At 46.3% G+C, this 16,560-nt stretch overlaps 1 protein-coding gene and 1 long non-coding RNA gene across 3 annotated transcripts in view; one reads left to right on the top strand and one right to left on the bottom strand.

Moving 5' to 3' along the window:
* Positions 1 to 77: 77 nt before the first annotated feature.
* Positions 78 to 16,560, top strand: part of LOC123280621 (uncharacterized) — a 45,037-nt gene continuing 28,554 nt past the window's right edge. Inside the window, exon 1 of the long non-coding RNA XR_011498089.1 lies at positions 78 to 199. This is a non-coding gene — a long non-coding RNA (uncharacterized lncRNA). The remainder of the gene's footprint in view (positions 200 to 16,560) is intronic.
* Positions 10,685 to 16,464, bottom strand: RGS16 (regulator of G protein signaling 16). 2 transcript variants are annotated; one of them, XM_014866737.3, is made up of 5 exons: positions 16,277 to 16,464; positions 15,262 to 15,372; positions 14,444 to 14,508; positions 13,993 to 14,159; positions 10,685 to 12,543 (listed from the first exon to the last, which is right to left on the bottom strand). In XM_014866737.3, exons 1-5 carry the CDS (start codon positions 16,318 to 16,320, stop codon positions 12,322 to 12,324), a joined length of 609 nt encoding a protein of 202 aa, XP_014722223.1. In that variant the 5' UTR covers positions 16,321 to 16,464; the 3' UTR covers positions 10,685 to 12,321. The 2 variants fall into 2 exon arrangements, with proteins under 2 accessions (XP_014722223.1, XP_014722224.1); XM_014866738.3 differs by having other exon boundaries at positions 14,444 to 14,505.

Raw genomic sequence — 16,560 nt, 5'->3', positions numbered from 1 at the left:
GCGACATGGTCCCGGTTCACACCTGACAATCCTGCTGATGATGAAACGGAGGCTCAGAGAAGCTAAGTAAGCCCACTCATCTGGGTGCACGCAACTCATCGCCCTGAGGCACTGTGGCTCCTCAAAAGGGCACTGGGATGGCAGCCTGGAGATCTGGTCCTGCAGCCAGAGCTGTGGCTGTTTAGCTGAATGAACTCAGGTGGGTAGTTTAACCATACTCGGCCTCAGTTCTCGCATGTAAGGTGATTTTTAAGGTTCCTTTCTGCTGTGGAAGTTCTGCTCTTGATCCTTTTCCTATCACTGAGTCGCACACTGTATACGGAATGCTACAGTGGAAAGTATTTCTGTCCTCAAAGACTGTCTGTTCTTGCTGAGGAGGCCAGCTCCTGAAAGGGTCATGAATAGTGAACAGAACGTGGTCACGTGGTGTTCCCCAGTGTCAGGCCATGCAGACCCTGGGCCTCTGTCGCCCCTTATACTCCAATGACTCCCAAGCCTTTCTCTAGCCCCAGCCTCTTTTTTGAGCTTCAGACCCACAAATCTTGAACGTGTCCCAAACAGAGACCCTCATCTCCCCCTAAATCTGCTCCTCCTGCTCTCTGTCTCCATGAATGGCACCACCACCTCGATGCCACTCCTCATCCTCATTCCAATGCCCAGTCACTTGCTTTCGTTAGCGCTTGTCATTGCTTATTGTACGAAACTGATGACTTGCTTCCTAGCCTCTAATCTAGTGTTCTCCCTGCTTCATTGGCTCACCAGGGTTTTCAGGACAAAGTTCAAAATTCTGAATCCATTGTTCATTCAATTAACATTTATTGAGCGCTGACTATATTGCCAGTGACTATTCTAAATGCTTGGGATACAGTGATTTACCGCACAAGTTCCTCATGGAGTTTTTCGTGGAGCTTGCAGCTTAGTAGGCAGAAATAGATCACAAACAATTGAGAAATGCAACATATAACACGACTTCAGTTTAGGATGTGGTCCCTGACTCTCCCTATTCGTCAGGCATGCCATCACTACTACCATCCAGTTCCCCGTCACACCACACTGCTGCCCACCTCCACGTCTGTGCACACTCTGCTTTTGCTACCTGAACTAATAATAATAGTAATAAGAATGATGATGATAATAGCAAACATTTCTGTAGCTCTGTAGCTCTGTAGCTCCAAGAACTGCTCTGAGCCCTTTATATATATGTAAAATCATGTGCTCTAATCCTTATGAGATAGGTACTATTTTTGACCCCATCGTACAGATGGGGAAACTGAGGCACAAAGTGATTAAGTAACATGCCTTGTTCTGGGGATTTGGGCTACATCACTGAAAAAGACAGAGAAAGACACCTGCCCTCATTCTTCTTGGAGAAGAGAGTAAATTGTACATATCATGTTTTATGGTGAAAAATCCTACAGAGAATAATAAAGTAGAATCAGGAGGGTTGAAATTACCAGGATGGGGATTACAAATCAAGAGACATATTTCTAAATAATGGAGACTCAAACCCCATTATCTAGCACCTATCTCCATTATATCCCTTACCCTTGGGATCATTCCTCAGTTATTTAAATTTCTAATCTTTCTTCTCTTCACAAAGCAATTTGAATAGCTGGACCAATTTAAAAGACTTAGTGACAGCAAATTACCTTGAGATCAGCACTTAATATGCCCTGAACACCTTTTTCCCTTTATCTAAGAGCTTCAATATTTTTTCATTTTTTCCAGTTTTATTGAGAAATAATTGGCATCTCTCACTGTATAAGTTTAAGGTGTACGACATGATGGTTTGATTTACATATAATGAGAAATAATTGGCACAGTAGGTTCAGTTAACATCCGTCATCTCATAGAGATACAATGAAAAGAAAAGACATTTCTTCTTGTGATAACTCTTGGAATCTACTCTCTCAACAGCTTTCCTGTATACCATACAGCAGTGCTAGCTATAGTCATCATGTCGTACATACATTGTTGCATCCCTAGTACTTATGTGTCTTATAACTGGAAGTGTGTAACTTTCGGCCACCTTCCTCCAGTTCCCCCTCCTCCCAACCTCCTGCCTCTGGTCACCACAAATCTGATCTCTTTTTCTATGAGTTTTGTAGGTTTTTTGGTATTTTTTTGTTTTTTATTAGGTACCACATAGAAGTGAGATAGTCCAGTGTTTCATTTTCTGTCTGCCTTATTTCACTTAGCATAATGCCTTCAAGGTTCCACCCATGTTGTCACAAATGGTAGTATTTCCTCGTCTATAATGGCTAAATCATATCCCATTATGTAGATAGAGTGGAGATATATATATCACAACTTTTTAAAAACTTATTTTATTGAGGTCACATTGGTTTATAACGTTGTGTAAATTTCAGGTTTACATTATTATATTTCAGTTTCTGTATAGACTGCATCATGTTCACCACCAGTAGTCTGGTTTTTGTCCGTCACCATACTTATGTACATTTTCACCTCTTTTACACTCCCCCTACCCCCTTCTGCTCTGGTAACCACCAATCTGTTCTCCTTATCTATGTGTTTGTTTATTTGTTTATCTTCCACCTATGAGTGAAATCATACAGTGTTTGTTTTGTTCTGTCTGACTTATTTTTCTTGTCCTAATACCGTCAAGGTCCATCCATGTTGTCACAAATGACAGGATTTTGTCTTTTTTATGGCTGAGTAGTATTCCATTGTGTATATATACCACATCTTCTTTATTCATTTATCTGTTGATGGGCACTTGGGTTGCTTCCAAATATTAGCTATTGTTGATAATGCTGTGATGAACATGGGGGTACATATATCTTTTTGAATTGATGTTTTCATGGTCTAGAGATAAATACTCAGTGGGATAGCTGGATCATATGGTATTTCTATTTTTAATTTTTTGAGAAATCTCCATACTGTTTTTCACGGTGGCTGCACCAGTTTATATTCCCACCAGCAGTATTATGAGTGTTCCCTTTTCTCCACATCCTCTCCCACACTTCTTGTCTTTTTAGTAATAGCCATTCTAATGGCTGTGAGATGATAGCTCATTGTAGTTTCGATTTGCATTTCCCTAATAATTAGTGATGTTGAACATCTTTTCGTATGCCTGTTGGCCATCTGTATATCTTCTTCGGAAAAATGTTCATATCCTCTGTCCATTTTTTGATTGAGTCTTTGGTTTTTTTGCTGTTGAGTTGTATGAGTTCTTAATGTATTTTTGAAATTAACCCCTTGTCAGATATATGATTTGCAAATATTTTCTTCCAGTTGGTGAGTTGTCTTTTCATTTTGTTGATGGTTTCCTTGGCGGTGAAGAAGGTTTTAGTTTCATGTAGCCCCATTTGTTTATTTTTTCTTTTGTTTCCCTTGCCTGAGGAGACATGGTATTCTAAAAGGTATTGCTAAAACCGATGTCAAAGAGCATACTGACTATGTTTTCTTCTAGGAGTTTTATGGTTTCAGGTCTTACAGTCAAGTCTTTAATCCATTTTGACCTGATTTTTGTGTATGGTATAAGATAATGGTCTACTTTCATTCTTTTGTGTGTGACTGTCCAGTTTGCCCAACACCATTATTGAAAAGAGTTTCCTTTCTCCATTATATATTCTTGGCTCCTCTGTCGAAAATTAGCTGTACGTAGATGTGTGGGTTTATTTCTGGGCTCTCAATTCTGTTCCATTGATCTGTGTCTGTTTTTGTGCCAGTACCATGCTGTTTTGATTACTATAGCTTTGTAGTATATTTTGAAATCTGGGAGGGTGATATCTCCAGCTTTGTTCTTTTTTTTCTCAGGATTCCTTTGGTTATTTGGGGTCTTTTGTTCTTCCATAAAAATTTTAGGATTCTATGTTCTATTTCTGTGAAGAATGTTGGGATTCTGATTGAGATTGAATTGAATCTGTAGATTGCTTTAGGTAATATGGACATTTTCAGTTTGTTAATTCTTCCAATCCTTGAGCACAGAATATCTGAATATCTTTCCATTTCTTTGTGTCTTCTTCAATTGCTTTCAATAATGTCTTATAGTTTTCAGTGTATGGATCTTTCGCTTCCTTGGTTACATTTATTTCTAGGTATTTTATTTTTTTGCTGTAATTGTAAATGGGATTGTATTCTTGATTTCTCTTTCTCTTAGTTTGTTGTTAGTGTATAGAAATGTCACTGATTTGTGTGTATGTGAGGAAAATTGGCCCTGAGCTAACATCTGTGCCAGACGTCCTTTATTTTATGTGGGATGCTGCCACAGCATGGCTTGAGAAGTGGTGCTAGGTCTGTGCCCGGGATCCGACCCTGTAAACCCCAGGGTGCCAAAGAGGAGTGTGCAAACTCAACTACTATGCCACCAGGCCAGCGCCAAAAACATCACTGATTTTTGTATGTTGATTTTGTACCCTGCAACTTTATTGTGTTCATTAATTATTTCTAGTAGTTTTTCGATGGATTCTTCAGGGTTTTCTGTATATAGAATTATGTCATCTTCAAATAGCAACAGTTTTACTTCTTCCTTTCCAATTTGGATCCTTTTAATTTCTTTTTCTTGCCTAATTTCTCTAGCTAACATTTCCAATACTGTGTTGAATAAGTGTGGCAAGAGTGGGCATCCTTGTCTGGTTCCTGTTCTCAGAGGAATAGCTTTCAGTTTTTCACTGTTGAATATGATGTTCGCTGTGGGTTTGTCACATATGGCCTTTATTATGTTGAAGTACGTTCCTTCTATACCCATTTTATTGAGAGTTTTTATCATAAATGGATGTTGGATCTTGTCAAATGCTTTCTCTGTGTCTATTCAGATGATCATGTGATTTTTATTCTTCATTTTGTTAATGTAATGTATCACATTGATTGATTTGTGGATGTTGAACCATCCCTGCATCCCTGGAATAAATCTCACTTGATCATGGTATTTGATCCTCTTAATGTATTGTTGTATTTGATTTATCAGTGTCTCTTTGAGGATTTTTGCAACTTTGTTCATCAGCAATATTGGCCTGTAATTTTCCTGCTTTGTGTCGTCCTTGTCTGATTTTTATATCAGGGTAATGTTGGCCTTGTAAAGTGAATTAGGAAGTGTCCCATCCTCTTCAATTTTTTTAAAAGATTTTGAGAAGATAGGTATTAAATCTTCGCTAAATATTTGGGAGAATCACCAGAGAAAACATCTGATCCTGGACTTTTGTTTTGGGGGAGGTTTTTGATTACTGTTTGAATATCTTTACTGGTGATTGGTCTACTCAGATTCTTTCTCTTGATTCAGTTTTGGGAGATTGTATGATTCTAAGAATTTATCTATTTCTTCTAGGTTATCCAATTTGTTGGCATATAACTTATTATATTCTCTTATAATCCTTTGTATGTCTGTGGTATCTATTGTAATTTCTCCTCTTTCATTTCTGATTTTATTTACTTGATCCCTTCTCTCTTTTTTTCTTAGTGTGTCTGGCTAAAGGTTTGTACATTTTATCTTTTCGAAGAACCAGCTCTTAGTTTCATCAATCCTTTCTATTGTTTGGTTTTCTTTTAGTCGCTATTTCATTTATTTCCATGCTGATTTTAATTATTTCCTTCCTTCTACTGACCTAGGGCTTTGTTTGTTTTTCTTTTCCTAGTTCTTTTAGGTGTAGTGCTAGATTGCTTGTTTGAGATTTTTCTTGTTGCTTACGATGTCGCTGAAGTCTCCGGTGTCACCACCAGGGTCACCAGACTGAGAGCATTTCTGCTGCTTCCAGGGTCGCGTGGGTCCTGTGTTCCCCCACTGGCTCTCTGTGGGCTCTCCAAAGGCTCAGATGCTGCTGCCCCGTGCACCACCTGTGTTGCTGCCCCCAGGTTGTTTGGGGGTGCTCGCTGCCGGGGCACTGAGTTCACAGGTGTTGCCGTCACTGCTGGGGTTCCCAGGACCCCAGGACTGGTATGCAGCCCCCACTGCTGGTGGAGCCAGTGTTGGGAGTGCCACCACTGGGGGCTGGGTCACCAGTGCTGCTGTGCTTCCTGAAGCCTCTGGTCACAGGTTCCACCTGCCACCACTTGAGGAGGACAGGAGCTAAGCAGACAGTGATTGTCATTGCTGCTTGCTTGTGCAGTCCCTGGTCTCTGGTGCGAGCTGGTGTGTTTTGAAAACTCAGTTCAGGGAACCCAACCCCCGCTGAGAAAATCTGAGTTTTGTATACTGTCTCCACTGTTGGAAAGACAGGGCCACTGCTGGGGGAGGGGATGGGGGAAGGGAGTAGATGTCAGCTCCACTCTGTGTCCTAAACCCTCAGGGCATGTGCGCCACCCACCACTGCTGGGGGGGCGGGGTTGGGGTTGGCGGAGAGGCTAAGCCGTGAGGGCCAGCCTTTGTTTGCAGGCACATGCCAGTGTGAAGATCTGCACCTTGGGTCACCACTGCCGGGGAGGCAGGGGGGATTGGGAGGGGCTGCTCCCCCAGTTCCATTTCCCCTTGGAGGTCCAGTCCACCCAGCTTCAGGTGTATAGACACATGGATCTCTTAGGGGTCGTGTTGTGCTGTGTAAGGAGTCCTGTGCTGGTCAATGGTTATAACTTAGAGGGGAGAGACAAAGGGGATAACTCACTCCACCATGATGCTGACTTCACTCCCACTGTAACTTCTGTATCCATTCATCTATCCATGGACACTTAGGTTGTTTCCATGTCTTAGCTGTTGTAAATAATGCTACTGTGAACATGCGAGTGCAGGCATCTTTTCAAGTAAGTGTTTTCATTTCCTTTGGATATATTCCCAGAAGTGCAATTGCTGAATCATATGGTAGTTCTATTTTTAATTTTTTGAGGAACCTCTATACTGTTTTCTATAATGGCTGTACCAATTTACAATCCCACCAACAGTGAACAAAAGTTTTCTCCACATCCACGCCAAGAGCTTCAATTTTTAAAGTTAACTTCAGCCCTGTTGACTAAAGAAATCTTATTTTAACCCACTGGGCCATCTTAGCAGTTATGCTGATAATTCTCAGTTCTATTAAAATTCTACATCTTTATTAAAATGTGTTAATAAACAAAACTACAAATTATATCTCTTGGATATAACGCCAAAGGAAGGACCAAATTTAAAATATGGTGAAAGTCAAGCAATGCCAAAGAAAAGGTTTGCATAGCCTGACATGACCACAGGGAGGCAGCAGAGGGTGAGGGATGGGCCTGGGGGCCTGCCACCGTCACAGGGAAGTGACAGCACTGATTTGGAGACAGCACTAGTCAACCTGGGTTTGAGTGAGTACTGTCTTGTTTAATGGCTCAATCCTCGATTTTCTCCTCTGAAATTCTGGAATGTTCTGAGCATCAGATGAAACACAGTATTTAAACAGCCATACTATACTTGAAAGAATAGTATAGACTTAGAATCCTGGCTTTGAATCCTGATTCTTCTGTTCTATTCAAAAAGTCAACAAGTGGTTATTGACTGATGCCTACTGGGTACAAGGTACTGTGCAAAGTACTTGAATCAGATAATAATAATAGTTAATATTCATGGGACATCAACATTGTGTCAAACACTTTTATTTCCTTCAGTGTTCCCTATGAGGGGTGCACTCTTATTGTCTTCATTTTACTGACGAGGGGACTAAGCCTTGGAGAGGCTTAATAACTTCCCAAGGTCAAACAGCAAATGAGCCAGGATTCCAACCCCAACATTCCAACTCTACAGCCAGGGCTGTGAACTGCCTTGCTGTGACTTGTCCCGCGCCATCTTATCAAGGTAAAAATAATGGCTCCTGACCTTGAAGAGATCAGTTTAGTGGAAGAAAAAGAACTGTGAAGAGCTGTTCCAGTGCCATGCCATAGCAATCAAGGCAGGAACAGTGTGTCCTAGAATCACAGAAGTGGCAGCAATTAACTCTGTGTGGTGGACATCTGGGAAGGCTTCACTGAGGAGGTGATGTTTTTGCTGGATTTTGAGGAAGGCGTTTCCCTCCTCACCTCCCACCCCCTATTAAAGAAAAAAAAAAGAGGAAGAGGAAGAAGACATTCCAAGCAGAGAGAATAGCATGTGTGAAAAGGCCATCTGGGCAGGAGGTAAGTCAGGAGAAGGACTTGGGTCAGGTCAGAGCAAGCCTTGTAGGCCGTGGTAAGATCTGGACTTTCCCTTGTAGTCAAAAGTGAGCCACTGAAGGGCCTTAAAGTAGCCACGATGCACTCTGCTCTGTGCTTTATGGATGAAGACTACTACAGCACAGACAATGAGTTGGAGGGGGAGGGGAGGGGGGAGGGAGACCAGGTGGGAAGTGGTTTTATAGCCCAGATTGGAGAGGATGACAGGCTCCTTTAAGGAAATCTTGGTGAGCCTGGGGAGGGAAAGCAGTGTCTCTGCATATCAGGGTTGGGGAAACAGAAGACAGTGGGTATCTCAGAGGGGTGGTGTGGGTATCTGAGGGGGAAGGTGATGACCTTAGTTCTGAATGTGTTATGTATGAAAAGCCTGTGGGGCATCCAGGGAGAGAAGTCTGGTAGGAAGATGGAAATGATAATCTCAACTTTTCTCCTGCAGGATTTGAAATTAATTGTGAACTCAAGAGCCGTTTGCTAAACCCTTATATGCTAGGCCCTAGGAGTAGAAAATTGGAGAAAAGGATGTGCCTCACCCCAGGAGTTTGCCATCTGGTAAAGAGAGGCAGAGAGCAAGGAACTAAGTGCTCTTACTTGGGTGAGCATCAGCAGCAGCGGAATGTGAAGGAGAGGCATCTATCATCAGACCCACAGGCTCAGGGAAGCCTCCCCAGAAAGACCCTTGAGCCAACTGTGGAAAGATGCATGCCTAGGCTGATTAAGGAGGCAGTGGTACCAATGGTGGGGGTAGAGGACATAGCAGGGAGGTCCAATATGCAAAAGCAAAGAAACTTGAGACAGGTGGATCTGGGAACCATGAGAGATTTGTTTTAAAGGGGCAGATGAGGGAGTTGCTAGAGAACAGACCCGAGAGGCCGTCAGCAGCCTACTCAGGAAGCACTGTGCCTGCAGATCCAAAGCCTGAAGTGCTCTGGGGAAGGCACAGACATAGTGAGTCTAAAGATACTGGAGACCCTTGCTAGCTGTGTGATCTTCAGGAAGTCACTTAAACTCTCTGAGAACCAATATGGTATGGGACTGTTTTGAGCCTGACTCCTGGGAGATGTCTAGGTCAGCGAAGAGCTGTTCTTTATCTCTAATGTGCACCTACCGCCTTCAGGCCACATCACAGGCTCCAAGACCACCCTGTGTGTGCGAGGGGCGGCTAGGGGAATGGGAAAAACCTTGAGAATGGTCTCACTGAGTCACCGAGCCTGCCGGCACCCACCCCAGTCACTGGCTGTCCATCATCCCCGATCACAGCTCTATCGCTTATGGATTACACTCACCTCTTCCTACTGGCCCCCACATTGATTCAGAAAGTGCACATTTGTGTCCTGCCTAAACTTATTTGGAATCCCCATCTACCATTAAATGAGGCTGCTTGCGGTTGATAGTATAGTTACTGCTTCCGGTTTCCTTCCAGGATGCACTCCATAAATGCATGTGAGAAGGAAAAAGATGCAAGGAAAGTAAGGAAGACAATGTTAATTTCCTCCCTATCTGCTCACCTCCCTGGGTACCCAACTTTTCTCTTCCTTCATCAATCATATCCCTCCACCCATCTCTCACAGACCGGACCCCCCCCAACCCCCCCAGTAAAACTAGGTTCAGATCTCATCTCTGCCATTCTCTTGAGGCAGCTGTCCCGGGCAAGCTCCTGCCCCTAGGAGCTTCCGTTCCTCATCTGTATTATAGGGTAATCATACCTACTTCATTCATCAGGACTACGTGAGATCAGGGCCTGCCCCTGTATTTCTTCCCATCTTCCTTCCCAGGCCCGTAAACTCAGAATCCCTCCCAGCGTCACCCACAGAACCACCTCTTTGACCTGGGCTTAGAGTGTGTTCCCATGGGGTTTTCTACTCAACATACCCAACTTCTGATCACTTTACTCAGACTAACAACCGGAGAGAACTAAAAGTCAATAATAGGTTCTGATCTGTATATAAACAGATAATTCAACATAGAGAAGAATTTTTTAATAGTGGTGATCAGAAAATGAGATGAGGATTAGTAGGATGAGAGAAGAGGACAAGTAGGTGAAGGGCGGAGGAAGAGCAGATTTGATCCTTGCAAACCTCCCCCCAAATGCTGTCACGCCCAGCTCAACCCTCTTATTCCCCCAGCCTCTGGAATAGAGCAGCCTCACGGACAGAGGGGTTTCCTATAGCTCACCACAGAGACTTCTATGAAATTATAAAAGAATACTAATGCAAATTGAAAATGAGCCAAAGTGAAAATGCCACAGTAGTCACCACCTAACTGATAATGCATGGCTACTTGACCAGGAGGAAGTACCCCTTGCACTGTCACAAGCAGTATTGGGAATGGCTGGTGCCAGGTCGGGTGGACAAAGGATACAGGCTCTGAAATGACAGCAGAGCTGGGTCCAATCAACACAACAGAACAGCCCCACACAAGCTGGGGCTGTCATCAGCTAAAGGAAGTCACCAGCCATGGTGGCCAGCATTAGAATCAGGCAAACACGGGTCATTCACCTGTGCCTCTGCCTATGACGCGAAAGCTCAGCCATCTGTCCTGTGGAATTTCCCGAGGCCAGCTCCTCCACGAGGCTCTCACAGCACTTCCCTTCCCCTCTTCCCCTGACCACAAAGCCCTTGGAGACAGCATCTCGTATTTGGGTTTTATTTTTATTTTACAAGAATATAACATACTGAAACAGGAAAACAGGGATTGAGTACATCATTCATATCTAGGAAACCAGCTCCAGTTGTCAACAATAAATAAATATTTAAACTGTGAGGAGGTCCTGACAGGCGCTAAAAAGATTCCCAGCACATTCGGAGGTAGAGTCTGGTGGAGGGAGGGAGACGTCAGGCTGCCAGCTCCTGTGGAGATTCTCCAGCAGAGGCAAACTGAAGTTACAATAATAAATAACAATAGCAACAACGCAACAGCAACAAGAACAACACGCTATGACAATCGTCACAAAACCAACAATATGTTATACTTAAATAATTTTCTCCTGGAGGAGCTCCTAGTGCAGAGAGAACAGTGTTGATTTTCCTGGGGCAAAGGGGGCTGCCTGGTTAATTCACCTCCCCAGCCTGGGCTCGTGCAGAAGTCCCACTACGGAATGTTTGTTCGGTGATGCCCTGAGGCGACAAGCAGGTTCTGATTTTTCCCCCACTCCAGCTCTTCTAAGCAGCCTCTCTCCCCAGCTTCTATGGTCTGTCCAAGGGTCATCGTGGCCCCTGCCCCATTTCTCCTAACACTCCAATAAGTGCACCTCCCATCTACAGGAAAGAAACACGAGGCTCCTCTTCCATCCTAGGGTGTCTCTTTTTCCCTGTTCTCAAACCTACAAAAAATATTGGCTTGATTTAAACAGGGCTTTGGGGAACTGCCAAGAGATTCGTCTCTTATGATCCTTATCTCCCTTGTTCCACACTGCCGGGCGTAAGAGCTGGACTAGCCCTTCACCGAGAGCCTCACACCTTTCTCCCCCCGGGCCCCACATGCAGGGGCAGCACAGAGCTAAGAGAGGGCACATCCCAGCAAGGGTCAGGGGCCACCCGCAAGAGGTCACCAAGAGCACCAAGATTAATTTCACATGAGCAAGAAGGCCTCTTTCAGGGCTACTGACTTGGAAGGGGGTTCAAAGGCCAGTTTTTGAGGTATAAAAATCTCATTTTGGGCAAGCATCACATTGGTACCCCGGCGTTGACAAGACAGTGGGGCTGGACATGGGGGTGTTGAGAAGTGCAGGTTGAGGGCCCCTGGGGCAGCCCAGAGGCAGGTGAGGAGGATGGAATGAGAAGGCTCCACATCCACAGCTCCCTTCTGTGCCCAGGACAGTCTGGGAATTTGGAAAACAGGATGCGATCAGTCAACTGTTCCACAGGCAAAAACAGATGATCTGGTTGTCTTCCCTTTTCTCATTTTCCAGTTTCCCTTTATGCACATGTTTCCCTAACTACCCTGGAATATATCCTGCCCTGTTGAGAATGACGAGGGCCAAAGATAGAACTTACACCACCATTCTTTTCCCCGGAGAGCCCCACACGACCCTCATCTTCAGCCCTTATCCACAGGTCCTAGAAGTGGGGGAACCCTCTCATGCATGGCGTCCAGTCCCACAGTATCTGGAGGAAAGGGTTTTGCTTTGAAGACAGGCTGCCAGAATGGCCGTATCCTTCACTGTCCACTCATGCTCGCTTTCCAGAACCTGTCTCCCACACAGGGGCGGCCGCCTCAGGGATGGGTGACTCCACCTCCTCCCGGCTGGCTTCCTCACTGCCATGAGGCTCAGGTGTGTAAAGGTTCAGCCGGGCCGCAGTTGGACGGAGAGGCAGAGGTGGCTGAGGTTTGGGCAGCCAGGTCCCGGTAAGCAGGTGACTTCAGGAAGCGTGGATAGGAGTCCTTCTCCATCAGGGTGCGTGTCTTCCCCTGAGCCACGTCAAAGCACGTGGCCGTGGCAGCCTGCAGATTCGTCCTGGTCAGCTCCCTGGTCTCGTGGTCTATGTTCACCTATAGGAAGGAAGGCAAGCACATGGGTGAGGGGGGCTGGGGAGGAGGGTGGGAAAGGCGAGGGGTCCAACAGGCCAAGGGAGGACTGACTGGCAGGTGGGACTGGGGGAGGCACACTGGATTCTGAACCAGGAACCTGGGGTCTCCTGAATCAACCATTAATTGGCTTTTCCAAGCTGGACCTGTCCCCACATTGATCCAGAGTCTGCCCTCCAATCTCTCAAAATTATCGAGGATATATTAAGAGTACATCCAAACCCAACCCCTTGTCACCCCTTCCTCTGTAACAAGCCTGGTTCAGGTCACCATCACCTCTCCTATATTAACACCAGAGCCTGCGACCGGGTCTCTCTCTGCTACCCTCACCCCGTGGTCTGTTCTCCACCCAGCAGCCAGAGTGAGCTTTTCAAAACCGAAGTCACTTTGCTAGCAGCTCTGTTGTCTTCGCATGTCACTCAGAGGGAAAGCCAGAGGGCGTGCTGGGCCCACATCTGACCATGTGCCGCCTGTCTGACCTCATCCCCTACTCTCTCCCTCACTCTCCCTGCTCCACAGGCCCATTTGCTGACCCGTGACTACGACAGGCACTCTCTGGCCTTGGCACTTGCCATTTCCTGTCTTAGAATGTTCTGCCTTAATTCTATCACGTCTGTTCACGTCACAGCCCATCCCTAACTTCCCTTTATAAATCGGAAAGGCCTCCCCTCCCACCCCATGCCCCGGCACTCCCTCTCTCTCAGGTCCTGCTTTGTTTTGATCAGAGGACATAGTGTCACCTGGCACACATTGTTCATTTATTGGTTATAGTCATCCTCTCCCAAGAGGGTGGAGACTTTATTTCAGTCACTGCTACAACCCAATGACTATAACAGTGCCTCGCACGTAATGGGTGTTCAATAAATCTTTATGGAATAACGTGGAATAAATAAAAGTGCTCGGAAAATAAAATACAAAATAGGACACAAAAGCAAGGCATTACCATTCTCTCTCCACAAGGTGGCCCCATGTTCTTTATCGAGTGCGGACACCATGCAGGAAAGGCCGGAAGGGAAGGCTCACTGACCACAGACCTGCCAGCCTGAGGCAGGTCAGCCAGGTGACTGAGCCAGGTTACACAAGGTCCCTAGGGTGACCTGTCTCCCCAGGTGTGTAAGAGTTTTGAGCCTCTAAAAAGGGTTTAGTCTACAAAAGTGGGTATGGACAAAAGCCAAAACACCTGCCAACCCCTCTGACCCCATTAGTGAGTCTGAGGGTAACAGCACCCAGAAGTGGCATGGAACCTGATTTTCCTAGTCTCCAGCTACAGACACCCACTCACCCCTGTGCCAAATAAGGCCACTCTACTTCTAAACTCAACCCTCCACCTGCTGGCCCCCATCATCCCCAGTGCTCAGTGGGGAAGGAGCAGGCAGGGTCTGGAGGGTCCACGGAACATGTCAGGGCTCTGACCTCTTTAGGGGCTTCGCTGCAGATGAACTCCTCAAAGATCCGGTGAGCCTGGGAGGCCAGCTTGGTAGCCGAGCGGATCTTCTTGTACTCCTCACAGGCCAGCCAGAACTCCAGGTTCTCCTCACTGAACTCTGTCTTCAGGAAAGCGTGGAAGGCAGCCACTCCATCTGGGGTTGGGATGAGAGAGGAAGAGACAGGTCAGACCGTGGGACAGCCAGGAATAAAAGAAGAAAGACAGCTATTGTAGTTAATGGCTCTATTTTTAGGGTGCAATTTTCTTGATCAAGGACCTGCCTTTGTATTCTGAATAGAGGCTGGCACACCAGGGGATCATTATTATTATTCCTACTATGATTATTTTGCCCACGCTTTCAGCATCCCTCAGGGCTGGCTCCCAAGCACATGAGTCCACATGTGCCTTCTACAGACAGACATAATGGGGCAGACTCACGTTTACTGCTCAGCAGCAAGTCAAATGACTCTTTCCACCCCAGCACATCTTCTGAGAAGTTTCTGCTAAAAAAAAAGGCAAGATTTTAATTTCAAACAAACAAATGCATAGCACAAATCCTATCAGAACTCCAATGGGAGTTGCATAATTCACACAAAGCTTTGCTTGATGATTATTGGAGCTGACTCCTCAAATTCTTGGTTGGGGCTGGGGGAAACAGCAGAGTTTTCTAGAAGACTACTCGGTAACCAGAAACCAAAGCCAGGGACCTTTAGGCCCTCAGTAAATATCTCTAAGACTGTCTCTTTGCTGTCCAAAGCTGTTTCTATTCCCGTGACTCTCACAGCTTTGTTTTGCACACATCTTCAAGGAAATCAGGGCCTCGTGAATAGGGATTATGTCAACCATAACCCCAGAGCTTAGCACAGCACCTGGCACAGTCAGTGCTCAAACTGAAGGGGCTTCTAGGCAAGGTGCATGCTAATGGAAGTGGGGACATTGATTTAAAAAGCTCAGGAGGTCTTGGAACCTGTCCTAGCCTTGGTTGTATGTACAATGACAGCTCCAGGTGGGAGAGTCTGGTAACTAGACATCCAGACCCCGTGTACACTGCTGTTGTGGACCTGGAACCCTGGAGCCACCCACCCATGAGCCAAGCAGCCATAGCAGACCAGCAAGAAGCCCTACTAAAATCTCCAGGGGTGGGGCACCAAGGTCCACCCTAGCGTGTCCTCACTTCTCCTTGTATTTTCTCATGACTCCTTTCCTAAATCTGGCTCCCTCCCTCTAGGGGCCCTCAGCTGGTCAGCAGGACTTACCTCTCTTTGCTGTGTTTACTGCCCCATTCAAACTTGCCAACACTCCCAGTATCGGAGCCCAGCTCTGATTTGTGAAGAAAGATCCCCAGCCGGGTCTTGAACTCTTTGGCTCTGGAAGACAAAGCACGAGCGTGTAGGGCTTGTCTATTTGCTCAGCCAGGGCAGAGAGGTTTATGGGGTCTCAGGCTGGTGCCACCCAAATTCCAGCCTCAAGGGGTCCTGGGAACCCTTGGCTGTTCCCAGGGCCTAAACTTTGCTTCTTTCATTAGTGTCATGAACCCAGCAACAATGAAAGGAATTTTTGAGCTGTGCCTCGGTAGGTCTTATGCTTTCTGGGTTTCCAGCAGTGCATACATGGGCTTTTTCCTACCTAAGTCACACCAATCTAACTTTGAGCCTGTTAATTAGCAGAAGGCAGTTCAGCACCCTCTAGGCTTCTCACGAATTTTTCGGAAACTGTGTGGAAAGTGACTCCTGCCTTCCTTTTTACGTTTTCCTTCCCAGCCACCAGCTGCAGTAAGGACTGGAGGCAGTTGAGTAGCTCCGTGGGAAGTGGGTACATCCCTCACCCGTGGACCCAAAAACACCTCCCCGTTTCCCAGGGCCAGAGGAGGCCATGTCCCTAGATCTGGGCTGTAGAATGAAAATCAAGTGCTTAAGAAACTAAGGAAGACTCAGTTCTGCCTGGTGATGCCAACATGGTCTTCTTGCAGCCAAGTCTTCAGCAGGTCACCTGAGAAGGACTGCCATTTGTCAGAGGATGGGGAATGACAGTAAGCAGTGGTCCCTCTGCTTCCCTTTGCCTTTCCTTCTCCCTTGTCTTGGCCCATGACTTCTCTAAGACTCTAAGGGAACCATCTGAGATCGTGGATCCAAGCTGACCTCTGCCTCTCCACTCAAGCCACTAGCGTCCCATTCTTCCGCCCACCCAGGCCCCCAAGCCTGCCGCTCCACTCCCTAACGGTTGGCGGGACTTGAACAACTTCCTCGGGGCAGCAGGACAAGCTCCTCTTACCTCTCCAGGCAGGTGGTGGGGAAGGCGGCCAGGGTCCGGCACATGGCTGAGGGTGCAGGGCAGCACGTCGTGGGGAGGATGGTGGCGGGCTTCAGTGGGCACCAAAAGCGCAAGAAGGCAGAGGAGCGGTACCCAGCAGCGGAGGACGTGTTTATGAGCGGCACTCGCAGAGTTGGCGCTACCGCGGCTTTTATTCCCTCGGAGAGGAACGGCGGGGCGCCGCCGACCAATCGGAGAGTGGGGCTGAGCGCGGCGAGGGCGGAGGCGGGGCCCGGGAGCCCGAC

The sequence above is a fragment of the Equus asinus genome, chromosome 25 (genome assembly GCF_041296235.1).
Source record: "Equus asinus isolate D_3611 breed Donkey chromosome 25, EquAss-T2T_v2, whole genome shotgun sequence".
Classification (NCBI taxonomy): Eukaryota; Metazoa; Chordata; class Mammalia; order Perissodactyla; family Equidae; genus Equus; species Equus asinus.
This window is presented reverse-complemented; position numbering and strand designations above follow the sequence as displayed.